Source organism: Hibiscus syriacus, unplaced genomic scaffold, assembly GCF_006381635.1.
Source record: "Hibiscus syriacus cultivar Baekdansim isolate YM2019G1 unplaced genomic scaffold, ASM638163v2 tig00110332_pilon, whole genome shotgun sequence".
Taxonomy (NCBI): Eukaryota; Viridiplantae; Streptophyta; class Magnoliopsida; order Malvales; family Malvaceae; genus Hibiscus; species Hibiscus syriacus.
In genome coordinates this window covers 2,372,580-2,385,017 of record NW_024062688.1, presented here as the reverse complement: position 1 = coordinate 2,385,017, position 12,438 = coordinate 2,372,580, and the positions used below count along the sequence as shown (strand labels likewise).

General features: G+C 37.8%; 2 protein-coding genes across 2 annotated transcripts; one reads left to right on the top strand and one right to left on the bottom strand.

Moving 5' to 3' along the window:
- The first annotated feature begins 737 nt into the window (after positions 1-737).
- On the top strand, positions 738-4,375 carry LOC120119664 (photosystem I reaction center subunit III, chloroplastic-like). The gene is made up of 2 exons (XM_039139469.1): positions 738-748; positions 3,698-4,375. Exon 2 carries the CDS (start codon positions 3,718-3,720, stop codon positions 4,372-4,374), a length of 657 nt encoding a protein of 218 aa, XP_038995400.1. The 5' UTR covers positions 738-748; positions 3,698-3,717; the 3' UTR covers position 4,375.
- Positions 4,376-10,872: 6,497 nt separating this feature from the next.
- LOC120119242 (uncharacterized mitochondrial protein AtMg00810-like) lies at positions 10,873-12,139 on the bottom strand. The gene is made up of 3 exons (XM_039139086.1): positions 12,047-12,139; positions 11,614-11,910; positions 10,873-11,568 (listed from the first exon to the last, which is right to left on the bottom strand). Exons 1-3 carry the CDS (start codon positions 12,137-12,139, stop codon positions 10,873-10,875), a joined length of 1,086 nt encoding a protein of 361 aa, XP_038995017.1.
- Positions 12,140-12,438: the final 299 nt, after the last annotated feature.

Below are 12,438 nucleotides of genomic sequence, written 5' to 3'. Positions count from 1 at the left end.
GTCAGACTATATTTCTCAATCTAACACCCTTAGCAGTAAAGCGAGCCCCCTGAATCGCGCTATATGCTAATTTAGCGCCACGTGGGGTAAGACGCGCCCCCTGCACCGCGCTATATGCTGACATGGGATACACGTGGGTATAGCGCGGATCAGGGGCCGCGCCTTACCTGTTTATCTGCCACGCGTCAGAAAGGCGCGCCCCCTGCCCCCTTCCCCGTGCTATATGTTTAATTACCCCATACCCCGACGCTTCATACCCCAATCCTCCCTATAAATACCCCCATCCTCAATCACTTTCATCACACCAAATTCTCTCAAATTCTCTCAACTTCTCTCAAATACTCTTATATTCTCTGTTTAAGGTATATTTTATTATATTTTTAATATTTTTTTATTTAATTTATTTAAGTATTTTAATTTATTTAATATTTTACTTATATAATTTTTTTACAGATATATAATGGAAGGCAATCTACTTCGTTTGGATGGAAATCATATATCTCGACACTTTGCTGATACGATAACATTTTAACGTTTTAATTTAATTTAAATTATTAGTAATAATTTATTGATTTATTTAATGCATGATTATTAGATTAAGAATTAATTTTTGTAATTATTTATTTTTAGGAGAAGGACCGTGTATTAGATCCTTTTATTAGGAATATTAAGTTAGTGATACTTAGCCATGTCTTGCCGTTTTTAGTGGAGGCTGGATTTGGTTACATAGGTAGATATCAGAGTTACTGTAAGATAGAACCAGACCTTATCTCTGCCTTAGTAGAGCGGTGGAGGCCGGAGACCCACACATCCCATCTTCCGTGCGGAGAGTGCACGATTACACTTGAGGATGTTGCTATGCACCCGGGGCTTCCGATGGATGGGGATGTTATATCAGGGATCGCACAGGGTTCCTAGTCTACTTTGTGCAGGGAAAATCTAGGACGTGTCTCGAAAAGTTTTAATGATGGTCGGATACCGTTAAATTGGTTAGATGCCAATTTTCGGGAGTTGAGCGAGGACGTGTCTGAGGATGAAATTAAAATGTATGCATGGGCATGCATACTGCAGCTGATAGGAGGGTTGCTGATGCTGGACAAATCGTGCAACCAAGTTCATTGCATGTGGTTGCGACATCTGAGCGACTTTTATCTGGCCGGATCATTCAGTTGGGGCTCGGCAGTTTTGGCTTTGCTGTACAGGGAGATGTGTCGAGCCATTGAATATAGGCGTAATGCTATCGGCGGATGTCTCCTGCTGCTGCAGTCTTGGGCATGGTATCGATTGCCCTTTTTATGTCCCGTTGTGAAGAACCCATTCGTATTTCCACTACTCCTGAGGTAATTATAAAACTGATTTCGTATATTAATAATTTTATAAAGCGTATAATAAATTTTTTTCCTTGAATAGGTGGTCTACTGATAGGAAAAATCATCAAGAGCTACCTGATGATTTAGAAAAAATTAGGGTGCTAATCGATCAGAAGACTGACACACATGTATGAATTTTAATGTTTAAAAATCGATTTTAGATTATAGTTATATAATTAGATTATTCTTTTGATAAAAATTATATATATTTCTTTTAGTTTGAATGAGTGCCATATTCTACTGATGATGTGAGGGCGGTGATCCCACCTGAGTTGAGGGGCCCATCAGATGTTTGGATGGCGATGGTCCCCTTGATCTGTTATGCGACCGTCGAGTGGTACTCCACTGATTGCGTGCTCCGGTAATTTGGTTGTTTTCAACCAATTTCGGAAGCACCTCGTAATATGGATGAGTTGCATAACACAGATAGACGTGGCAAGACAGATACAGATTGGCTGGTGAGGCATCATGAGTGAGCCATGTTGTGGGAGGATCGACATCGACGCCTTGCCCGTAGAGAGTCCATTTTTGATGACCTATTGATGGTTACTGACGGTTATTATGAGTGGTTCAACAGTAACGGGAAACCGTTTCTACTTCCCGAGGATGCACGAGGGCAGACCTTTCCGCGATGTCGACAGAGACGTTCACCGACACAGCACCATCGTCCCCTGACTCGTGGACAGAGAGCAGGTACTTCCGGTTCATCCTCAGCTACACCAGTAGGACCTTCACAGCAGCCACAGTATCCAACGACTTACATACCGCAGCCATATATGATGCCGCCACCGCCTTTCCATTACCAGATGCCGTCGCCGCCGCCTTCATCTGGTTTTATGACCCCGCCGCCGCCACCGTCACAGATGACCCCTCCTGGAGGCTATTATGGGTTTATGTTTGTAGATCTGACTTGGGGTTCATATATTGGATATTTGGCGGGTTCAGCCTCATCACCCATGGCCGCAGCACAGACACCTCCTGTACAGTTTTCACACTCAGCGATGTCTGAGTTTTATGAGTTTTCCCAGTTTTCGCAGGCCGGTGGGATAGTCAGTTTATATACCTCCAGGGTCCTTATTCTATGGAGGTACTTCATCGTCATCAGTTCCTCATCAACCTAATGTAACTACTTAGGAGGACGACGACGATGATGATGATGGTGATGACAGCGAGGAGTCACAACCAGTGATATAAAGAAATCCTCCTCGAGACCGACAACCACTGCCCTGCGGAACATATTCGCGTCGCAGGCATCGATCGATTTTGTTTTTTATTATATATTTGTATTTAGTTTATTGGACTTTTTAATTGTAATTTTTTATTATTTCTCATTTAATACTTACTTTATTTTATTAAATTTGTTGGACTTTTTTTAATGTATTTCAGTTAAACTATTTAGACATAAACGTAAATAATTTAAATAATATAATTTTGTATTATTACCTGTACCGCAAAACTATTTCGATGTATATTCTCGCTTTCTAATTTTACAAACACAGAAATTAATTGACAACAAGTAGTATAATATTTTTCCAAATAATCATAATAAACAATAAGTATAATAAAAAAATTTATCACAAAATTACCTCATAATGAAAAATCGAACGAACTTCTGAATCAAATATGAGACAATTGTCAGAATTATTGACTCGTTGACGGAATTGTTGTATTAATTTATAAGTTGAGAGGAATGATGTAAGGAACTTAACCGGTGGAGAAGGGTATTTATAGCCGATAAAAGTTGCTATAATTATACAAGGCGCGGTACCTGCACTACGCCTTATATAATTATATCAGTTAAAGGTATGACGCGACCCCTATCCCGCGCTATATATAATTATGTCAGAGAATTAAAGGTAAGGTGTGGCCCCTGACCCGCGCTATACCTTACGTGACGTAAAACGCGTTTCAGGGGCCATGCTATACCCATGTGTATTCTATGTCAGCATATAGCGCGGTGCAGAGGGCGCGCCTTATCCCACGTGACGCTAAATCTGCATATAACGTGATACAGAGGGCGCTTTACTGCAAATAATATTAGATCAAAAAATATAATCTGATCGATGTTAAATCAATAAATATACCGATCATCGATGATTTTTCGAGAAAAACGCCTACGATATAAGAGATATGGAATGGATGAGAGAGAATCGAAAAGGTGATTAATCCAATAACAACAATCCAAGTCAGCATTCTCTTTGAGAAAATCCCATTTTGATCTGTGATCTTATCTCCCCTCCCACCACTAGGACCGAATCTAATACTCTCAAATCCTTCCCATTTTCCTTATTCATTTCTCTCCATCATCAAACAATGTACAGAATCAGAAGAAAATTTCCCATTAACAATGTCTCTCACAATCCCCACCAATCTCTCCCTTTTGAAGCCTAAGCTCAACCCCCAAGCACCCCCCAAAGTTCCATCATCTTTGGTGGTCTGCTCCTCCTCCTCCGACAAGACTCCACCGCCACTCCAAGCCTTCTCAGCCTCCCTCGCCCTTTCATCCATCCTTCTCTCGGCTCCCCAGCCGGCCGTCGCCGACATCTCGGGCCTCACGCCATGCAAGGAGTCGAAGCAATTCGCCAAACGCGAGAAGCAGCAGATAAAGAAGCTGGAGTCGTCGTTGAAGCTGTACGCCCCCGATAGTGCTCCGGCTCTGGCCATAAAGGCGACCATTGAGAAGACCAAGAGATGGTTCGACAACTACGGGAAGTACGGGCTGCTGTGTGGCTCCGACGGGTTGCCTCATCTGATAGTGAGCGGTGACCAGAGGCACTGGGGGGAGTTCATAACGCCGGGGGTGCTGTTCTTGTACATCGCTGGATGGATCGGGTGGGTCGGAAGGAGCTACCTCATTGCTATAAGCGATGAAAAGAAGCCGGCCATGAAGGAGATCATAATCGACGTGCCATTGGCCACCAGTCTTATCTTTAGAGGCTTTATTTGGCCTGTCGCTGCTTATAGAGAGCTCGTCAATGGAGACCTTGTTGTCAAGGACGTTTGATCTCCTCAGGTCACCGTCTTTCTTCTCTCTCACTTAAAAGCTTGCTTACTTTCTTTGCATTCGTCTATGTTGTTTGCCTTATTTTGCGTGTGAAAATGTAACACGGAGACTGGATGGAGGGATTTGGACTGCATTGTTGGTGGAAAGGAGGAAATTTAATGTAATTGAAAATGAAATCTTACGTAATGCTAATGTTAAAAAAAACATTTGTTAACTGATAGACTTTCAATTTCAATCTTTTGTTACTTGTTACCCAAATACAAGTGCCAGTCTCACGAGAAATTATTTATGTACCATGATTCGGGTGAGCGAGATTCATAAAATTTAAAATAATTTTCAAATAATTTTAAAAATAATAAGATGAACAAATATTATTAGTTGGAATCACGGATGATGACGTGAAGAACCTATTTTTAGATTCGTAGAACATCCATACTATCAAATTGCAGTTACAACAGCAGCAATATTACGAGCATCATGATATGATTTAGTTTTTAAAATTAATTATATTTAATATAAATTAGAAAGTAAGGAAATTAAATTTAATGTCGTAAAAATGACTTCCAGACTCAGATACAATGAAGTCAAAACTAATCAATCATAGACTTAAAAATAAGTGATAAAAACTTTCATCTCAATTTTATGTAGTTAAATATTCGGCCGTAATATTGTGGAATCCCCACGCTGCCACCATTCTCGACAAGTTCAAACATTCGGCCGTGGTTATCTCTAAAAATTCGGACCCCAATGGTCTACCTATGGATACTTCAGAAGGTTGTTCCAAAGATTGTGGAACACCCACGGTACCATCAACGCAGCCAGGTACTATCCATCCCCTTGAACCTGACCCCCCCTCTCAGCAGCCCCAAATCCGAGGCCACCCACCTCCCTTGTTCAAGATTCGGTCTTACGGTCCAACCAGCTTTCAAGTCATGTTGAAGCTATGCTTGAGTACCCTGTACTTGCCCTTCTCTATTAATCGTCATCTATTAATGAATTGCAGAATAATGTGTTGGAATGTTCAGGGGTGTGGACAACCGAAACTCACCACAGTCGTTCGTCAGAATCTCCGTGAAGACATGCCATATATTGTTGCTTTTGTAGAACTGAGAATCTCTGGGAGCAAGGCAGATGTCGTTACCAAAGCTCTCGGATTCCCTAATTCTCATCGAATTGAAGCCGTCGGTTTCTCGGGTGGCATTTAGATTTGCTGGTTTGATTCTGTTTTTGTTAATATTCTCATCAATCACTTTCAGTTTGTGCATATTCAAGTCTCCTGCTCCTCTGATAGCAACTCTTCTCTTGCAATCGTTGTTTATGCGATTCATAATGTTTCCAAGTGTAAACGCCTTTGGTATTTGTTCAACCACTTAGCTGCTTCCATCCATTATCCTTGGATTATTCTTGGAGACTTCAATGCAACCATCAGTTATTCCGATAGAAGTGGGGGAGCGAACTCCTCCCGAGGCCTTTCAAAGTTTGATCTATGACCATGGTCTGCGAGATATGGGTTTCCAAGTCCCTCAATACAGAGTCTCGCGGCTTTGTCTCTGCTGATCACCTCAATAGAGTAATTTGCAACTCTAAATGGGATGAACAATTCCCGGAATCTGCTGTCATCCACCTTCTTTCCATGCGCTCCGACCATCAGCCTTTATTACTTGTTGTGTAACCATGATCAAAGACCCAAGTCCAAGCAATTTCGTTATTTTTCGGGATGGCTTTCCCATGAGGATTTCCCTTGTATGGTCCGTGACAATTGGATTCCATCCTCCTCTCTTTCAGAAACTATTTCCAAGTTAACTGACGCTGCAGATCACTGGAATCACACAACTTTTGGCTATATTGGCACAAAGAAACAGATTATCTTGCTGCGCATCCGGGGAGTCCACAAGCTCTTGCACAACGCCATACTAGCTTCCTTGTCCATCTTGAATCTGACTTAATGACTGATCTTGAAAGACTCCTTGATCTTGAAGAAAGCTTGTGGAAACAACAATCTCGTATATAGTGGGTGTCCCATAGAGACCATAATACTAGCTATTTCCACCACAAAACAATGTAAAGAAAACGACGCAACAGAATCATTACTCTTAAAACCTCTGCAGGTGAATGGAGTCACACTACAGTGATGAACTCAAGGACGAAACCGCTAGTTACTTTCAGAGGCTTTTTACTATTGATTCTACCATCTCGGGATCTTACTCCTCTAATGGTTACTTCCCGATGGCTCCTCTTTCGTCCATGGACTCTCTTGACACTATTCCTTATTGTTTCGAGATACATGATGCCTTGTTTGCCGTGGCCCCTTTCAAAGCTCCTGGTCATGACAGTCTCCACGCGAGTTCTTTCAGTCTCAATGGTCAACCGTGGGTGACATGGTTTGTAAAATGGTGCAATTGGTCTTCGCGGGTGGTGACATTGACCTAATCCTGAACAGAACCATCATTGCCTTACTCCCGAAGAAGGATGCACCCGAATCCTTTACTGATTTTCAGCCTATTAGTGTCTGCACTATTGCCTACAAACTTATCACCAAAGTTCTTGTGCTCCGACTACAGAACGTAATTCCTCTGCTTATCTCTCCAAATCAGACCAGCTTCATCCTGGGTCGATCCATCACCGATAATATAATTATTAATCAGGTTGTCCATTCCATGCGCCAAAAGAAGAGTCGTAAGAATTGGATGGTCATTAAAGTGGACCTTGACAAGGCATTTGACAGCATCAGATGAGATTTCATTAAGGAAACTCTTCAAGATGCAAGATTTTCGGCCAAGCTTATTGATATTATTATGTGTTGCATCACACCCTCTGATGCAAATTTAGTGAAATGACTCGCTCTTGCGTCCCATCGCCCCTGAGCGCGGTGTAAGACAAGGTGATCCTATCACCGTACTTGTTTGTCCTTACTATGGAGCGTTTGGGTCATCGTATCACTGATCACTCCTGTAGTCCTGTAGTCCGAAATGGTGACTGGGAACCATTCCCTTTTGGCCTTCATGGTCCTCACTCTCTCATCTTTTCTTTGCTGATGACCTTGTACTTTATGCGCTGGCGGACTCTCATCAAGCAAACATAATTGAGACTATACTGTCAGAATTTAGCTATTTCTCTAGCCATAGAGTAGTATGGCTAAGACTCACATGTATTTCTCTCCTAATATGGATACTGCTTCTCGTTCTACTATTGTGGCCAAGCTCAGTTTTCAAGTGGTCGACTCTCTAGGCAAGTACCTAGATGTCCCAATTTTTCATAGCAGGACCACCGCTGTGGATTATTCTTTCATTGTGGATATGGTTCGTAATAAGTTTTTGGGATTGGCTGCTCAATCTCTTTCCTTAGCCGGCTGCCTCACTCTCACTAAGCCTATCCTTGGTGCAATCCCGATATGAAAACCATGTCCATTCCTATGCGGATTTGCAAGGATATTGAGCAATGCATCCGAAGATTTATTTGGGGTTCCTTGAACACTACTTGAGGGACTCCTTGAGGGATGGTTTTGCTTGAACTGCGATGGTGGCGTTGCCTCTGAAAACTCGAAGGGATCTGCTAGTGGTGTGCTTCATGACTCGAATGACTCGTGGATTATCGGCTTCAGAAAACATCTTGGTATTTCTTCTGTCCTTCAATCTGAACTCTAGGGAATCTATGAGGGTCTTCGCATGGCGTGGGATTGTCGGGTTACTCAGCTGGAAATTCAAACGGACAGCGCCCAGGCTGTGCGGCTTCTTGAGGCTGCGATGCTTTGGATAGTCTTATTTCGTTAGTTCGAACCATCGCTTTATGGCGCAATCAAGCATGGGAGACACGTCTTCGATGTATTCCTCGGTCTGGCAATTGTGAGACCGACGCACTCACCAAATTGGCCCCTCTATGCTCACTGAAAACCAGCTATTTTGATACTCCCCTCGTTGGCATTGGCGCACTGGTCGAGACTGACGCTAGTGGTACTCATCCATTGCCAATCATAGTTGCTTAGTTCTCTGTTCACACTTTCAATTCAAGAAAAAATTAATCAATCGTTTAATAATTGATCGTGGTTAAAAAGAGTATTGTTTTGATTTAAAATTTAACAGAGCAATTTTAGTTAAATAACCAATCATTTAATGATTCATCTCATATATATTATAATCACTCTAAATTATTTTTAAAAAATAATTTAATATTCATATTCTATTTTAGTTAATGACATTTAACAATATATATCAATTATTTAATTATGAATAATCAGAGAGTTGAATCTAGAATTTATATTTTTATGTTATAATTATCACTACGAATTTCACATATTTATGCTATCATTAAAGAATTAATTGAAGTTTTTAACTTGATTTCTCTCCATGGATGAGTTAAGAGGGGTACAGTCCGTAAACAAATCGACATTCAGCAAATAGTTCGTAAATCGTTCGGCAGGAAGTCCGTTTAGATTCGTTATTTTATTAAATGAATGAACATGAACAATATTGAAAGAACATGAACAAAAGGTTTGTTCGTTCATTTACGTTCGTGAACGTTCAATAATTCATTCATTTATGTTGGTTCATTTATGTTAGTTAATTTATGTTTGTTCATTTATATTCATTTATGTTCTCAATACTCGTTTAAAATATAAAAACTTAATAAATTTTAACCTTAAATCCATTAATATTTCTAAATTCAAATAATTTTAAACCCAAATAAAAAATACTCAAATCAATTAAAGGAAATATAAACCCCAAAATCATTTGAAAAGAAAAATCTCTTCAAAAATATAAACCCAATTAATTTTATGTTTGTTCGTTTATGTTTGTTCATTTGTGTTCGTTTATCATTTAAATGAATGGACATGAACAGACACGAACAAACTAAATTTATTAATGAAAGAACACGAATAATAAATTTCGTTTGTTTAGTTGTTCGTGTTTGTTCATGTTTGTTCGTTCGTTTGTTCAGTTAAAGTTAAACGAACAAACATGAACATATCCTCGTTCGTATTCGTTCAATTCGTTTACATGCCTAGTAATTATACCTTGATTCTTGAAAGTTAAATAAAATATATAGAAAGAATTTTTTTTTTGTTGATCTATTGATCGACGAGTTGAGACAAGTTGATGCATAATTTTCTTAAGACATATTTTTTGTCGCTCTTTGATGCTCGAGATTTTTTTATAGTTTATCTCTCATAATACAATAACTAGAGGATTAACGAACAATATCATAAACTATCGAGATCACTAACTATTTTTTGTTTTCATTTATCACCGAAAAACTAAAGAAGGAGAAAATATTTTTTAAAATTTAAGAAGTTTTTGAATTCTGAGAAATATGTTTAACATGAAAGGTTATTTCATTATTTATAGGAGATTCAGATAGATTTATCCAAAATAGATATATTTTAATATTCATATTTAATAGATAATAATATATTTTAACTTGAAATATTCAAAAGATATAGACCTTCTGGTATTCAAACTTAAATAGATATTATTTTAATTTGAGATATTCAAAAGGATAAAATTATCTTTTAATATTTAAAGTTAAATGTATAATAAATACTTTTAATTTGAGATATTCAAAAGAACAATTATCCTATTAATATTCAAATCAAAGAGATAAATATTTTTTAATTTATAATATTCAAATGAAAGGTAATTATTCCCATATTTTAGATATTTAATTTGTACTTTCAATTGATAATATATTTTTGTTCTCTAAAATTTGATTAGTTTATTATCTCTTAAAATTTTAAACATTCATCTCCTAATATAAAATTATATATTTCATCTTTATATATATTTTGAATATTTCTTAATCTATCTATCACCTAATCGGAACATAATTTTAATAAATAGTAATCATTTTAATATTTTTCAATCATATTTTAATTTTAATTTAATTATTAAGATATCAATTTATAAATCTTTTAATCACATTTAAAACTAAAATGTGATGAAATTACAATCAACATAATAAATAAAATAAACATAACCATGAGGAAAAAAGATAAAATTAAGGAAACCGTAATAATATAAATATTTAATCATATTGTTGTTGTTTGTTTGAAATCTCACATTGTTAAGGAATTTATTGTCCTTGGCTTTGGCACTTTATATATGTGGACTTTGTTTTTTTAATCCCACATGAAATAGGAATATTTTTGCATTAGGTTTGGCTCTTTATATAAAGTCGTAATCCGTCGCCCATAATTCTAATCTCAACTGAATGTAAAATTTATGTTAGGACACAAATTTTAAAAAATTCAAAATATAGTAAATTTATAAAAATTTAAAAAGATAAAAATAAATTATTAATAAAAATATATAAAATTTTAAAAACATCATGAACAAAATATTCAAAATTGGGTATCTGTAAAAAAAATATTTGGGTAGAATAATGCTTTATTCCCTCTATATTTCAATTACATCAAACAAGTCCTATTTATATAGAAATAACTCCTATAACTAACTTAATAACAGAATTTTAAAAAACTTAACAAACTATGCAACTGAAGTAAAATTAGTTAACAGTTTCTTCCCTCCCCCTCAAGTTGGTGGTTGCAAAGACATCTTTAAACCCCAACTTGGAAACTATATATTCATGTTGATGTACACCCAAGGCTTTGGTCATTAGATCTGCTTGTTGCTCCCCCGTCTTGATGTGTTCGGTCTGTATCAAGCCTTCTTGAATATTTTCTCTGACAAAGTGGCAGTCTATCTTAATGTGTTTAGTTCTCTCATGGAAAACTGGGTTAGCTGCTATTTGTAAAGCCGCTTTACTGTCACACATCAGCTTAGCTGGTGCCATATTTTTCAATCCCATCTCTGCCAATAAACCCCTCAACCATACTATTTTTGCAGCCGTTCCAACCATGCTTCTGTACTCTGCTTCTGCAGAAGAGCGTGCAACAGTATTATGCTTCTTAGACTTCCAAGAAATCAGAGACATTCCAAGCTTAACACAAAAACCAGTAACATACCTTCTGGTCATAGGACAGACAGCCCAATCAGAATCACAATAGGCAAATATCCTGCACTCACTTGTTGCACTTAGTAAAATCCCCTGCCCTGGATTTTTCTTGATGTATTTTACCACTCTCAATGCAGCCTCAAGGTGTGATTGTTTTGGTTTGTGCATGAATTGACTCAAGAAATGTACTGCGTAAACGATATCCGGTCTTGTGTGAGTCAGATATATTAATATGCCTATAAGTCTCTGAAAAACATATTTATCTTGCAAGAGTTATTCATTACTACAAACAGCTTCATCATACTCAGTTGTAGTAAGTTTCTTGTTTTGCTCTAGAGGAGTCATAGCTGGTTTAGCTCCCCCTGCTCCAGTTTCTTCAATCAGCTCTAAACCATACTTTCTTTGATTCAACACAATCCCAACTTTTGACCTTAGAACCTCTAATCCTAGAAAGTATTTCAACTCTCCAAGATCCTTCATTTTGAATTTCTTATTCAAAATATGCTTTAGTTCTGCTATCAGTACTTCACTACTTCTAGTGATTAAAAGATCATCAACATACACCAAAAAAATAGCTATATCACTACCCTTGATATTTTGTGAACATTGAATAATCATACTTGCTCTATATGTAACTGGCTGTAAGTAAAGCCTCTATTAGCTTCAAATTTCATTGCCTAAAGGCTTGTTTTAGTCCATAAAGTGATTTATGCAGCCTACAAACCTTAGACTCCCCCTGGATACAAAAACCATCAGGTAGTGTCATATAGACTTCCTCAACTAGGCCACCTTGTAAGAACGCATTGTATACATCCATTTGGTAAAGAGGTCAATAAAAGATTGAGGCAATAGCAAAGACAGTTCGAACAGTGACCAGTTTAGCAACTGTAGAGAAGGTATCCACAAAGTCAACTTATTCTCTTTGATTAAACCCTTTAGCAATAAGGCGAGCTTTGAAATTCTCAACATCTCCATTAGCCTTGTACTTGATTCTGTAAACCCATTTGAAGCCTATTGGAACTTTCCCTAAAGGCAGGGTAACTATAGACCAAGTGTTATTTGACTCCAAAGCTTCAATCTCTTCCTTCATGGCTTGGATCCAAAGAGGGTTGGTAA

Coding starts and splice junctions, on each gene's coding strand:
- LOC120119664 (XM_039139469.1), top strand. CDS start 3,718: ATGTCTCTCACAATCCCCACCAATCTCTCCCTTTTGAAGCCTAAGCTC.
- LOC120119242 (XM_039139086.1), bottom strand. CDS start 12,139: ATGGATGTATACAATGCGTTCTTACAAGGTGGCCTAGTTGAGGAAGTC. Junction 11,911..12,046: donor GTATCCAGGGGGAGTCTAAG/GTTTGTAGGCTG, acceptor CAAAATATCAAG/GGTAGTGATATAGCTATTTT. Junction 11,569..11,613: donor CAACTGAGTATGATGAAGCT/GTTTGTAGTAAT, acceptor TATGTTTTTCAG/AGACTTATAGGCATATTAAT.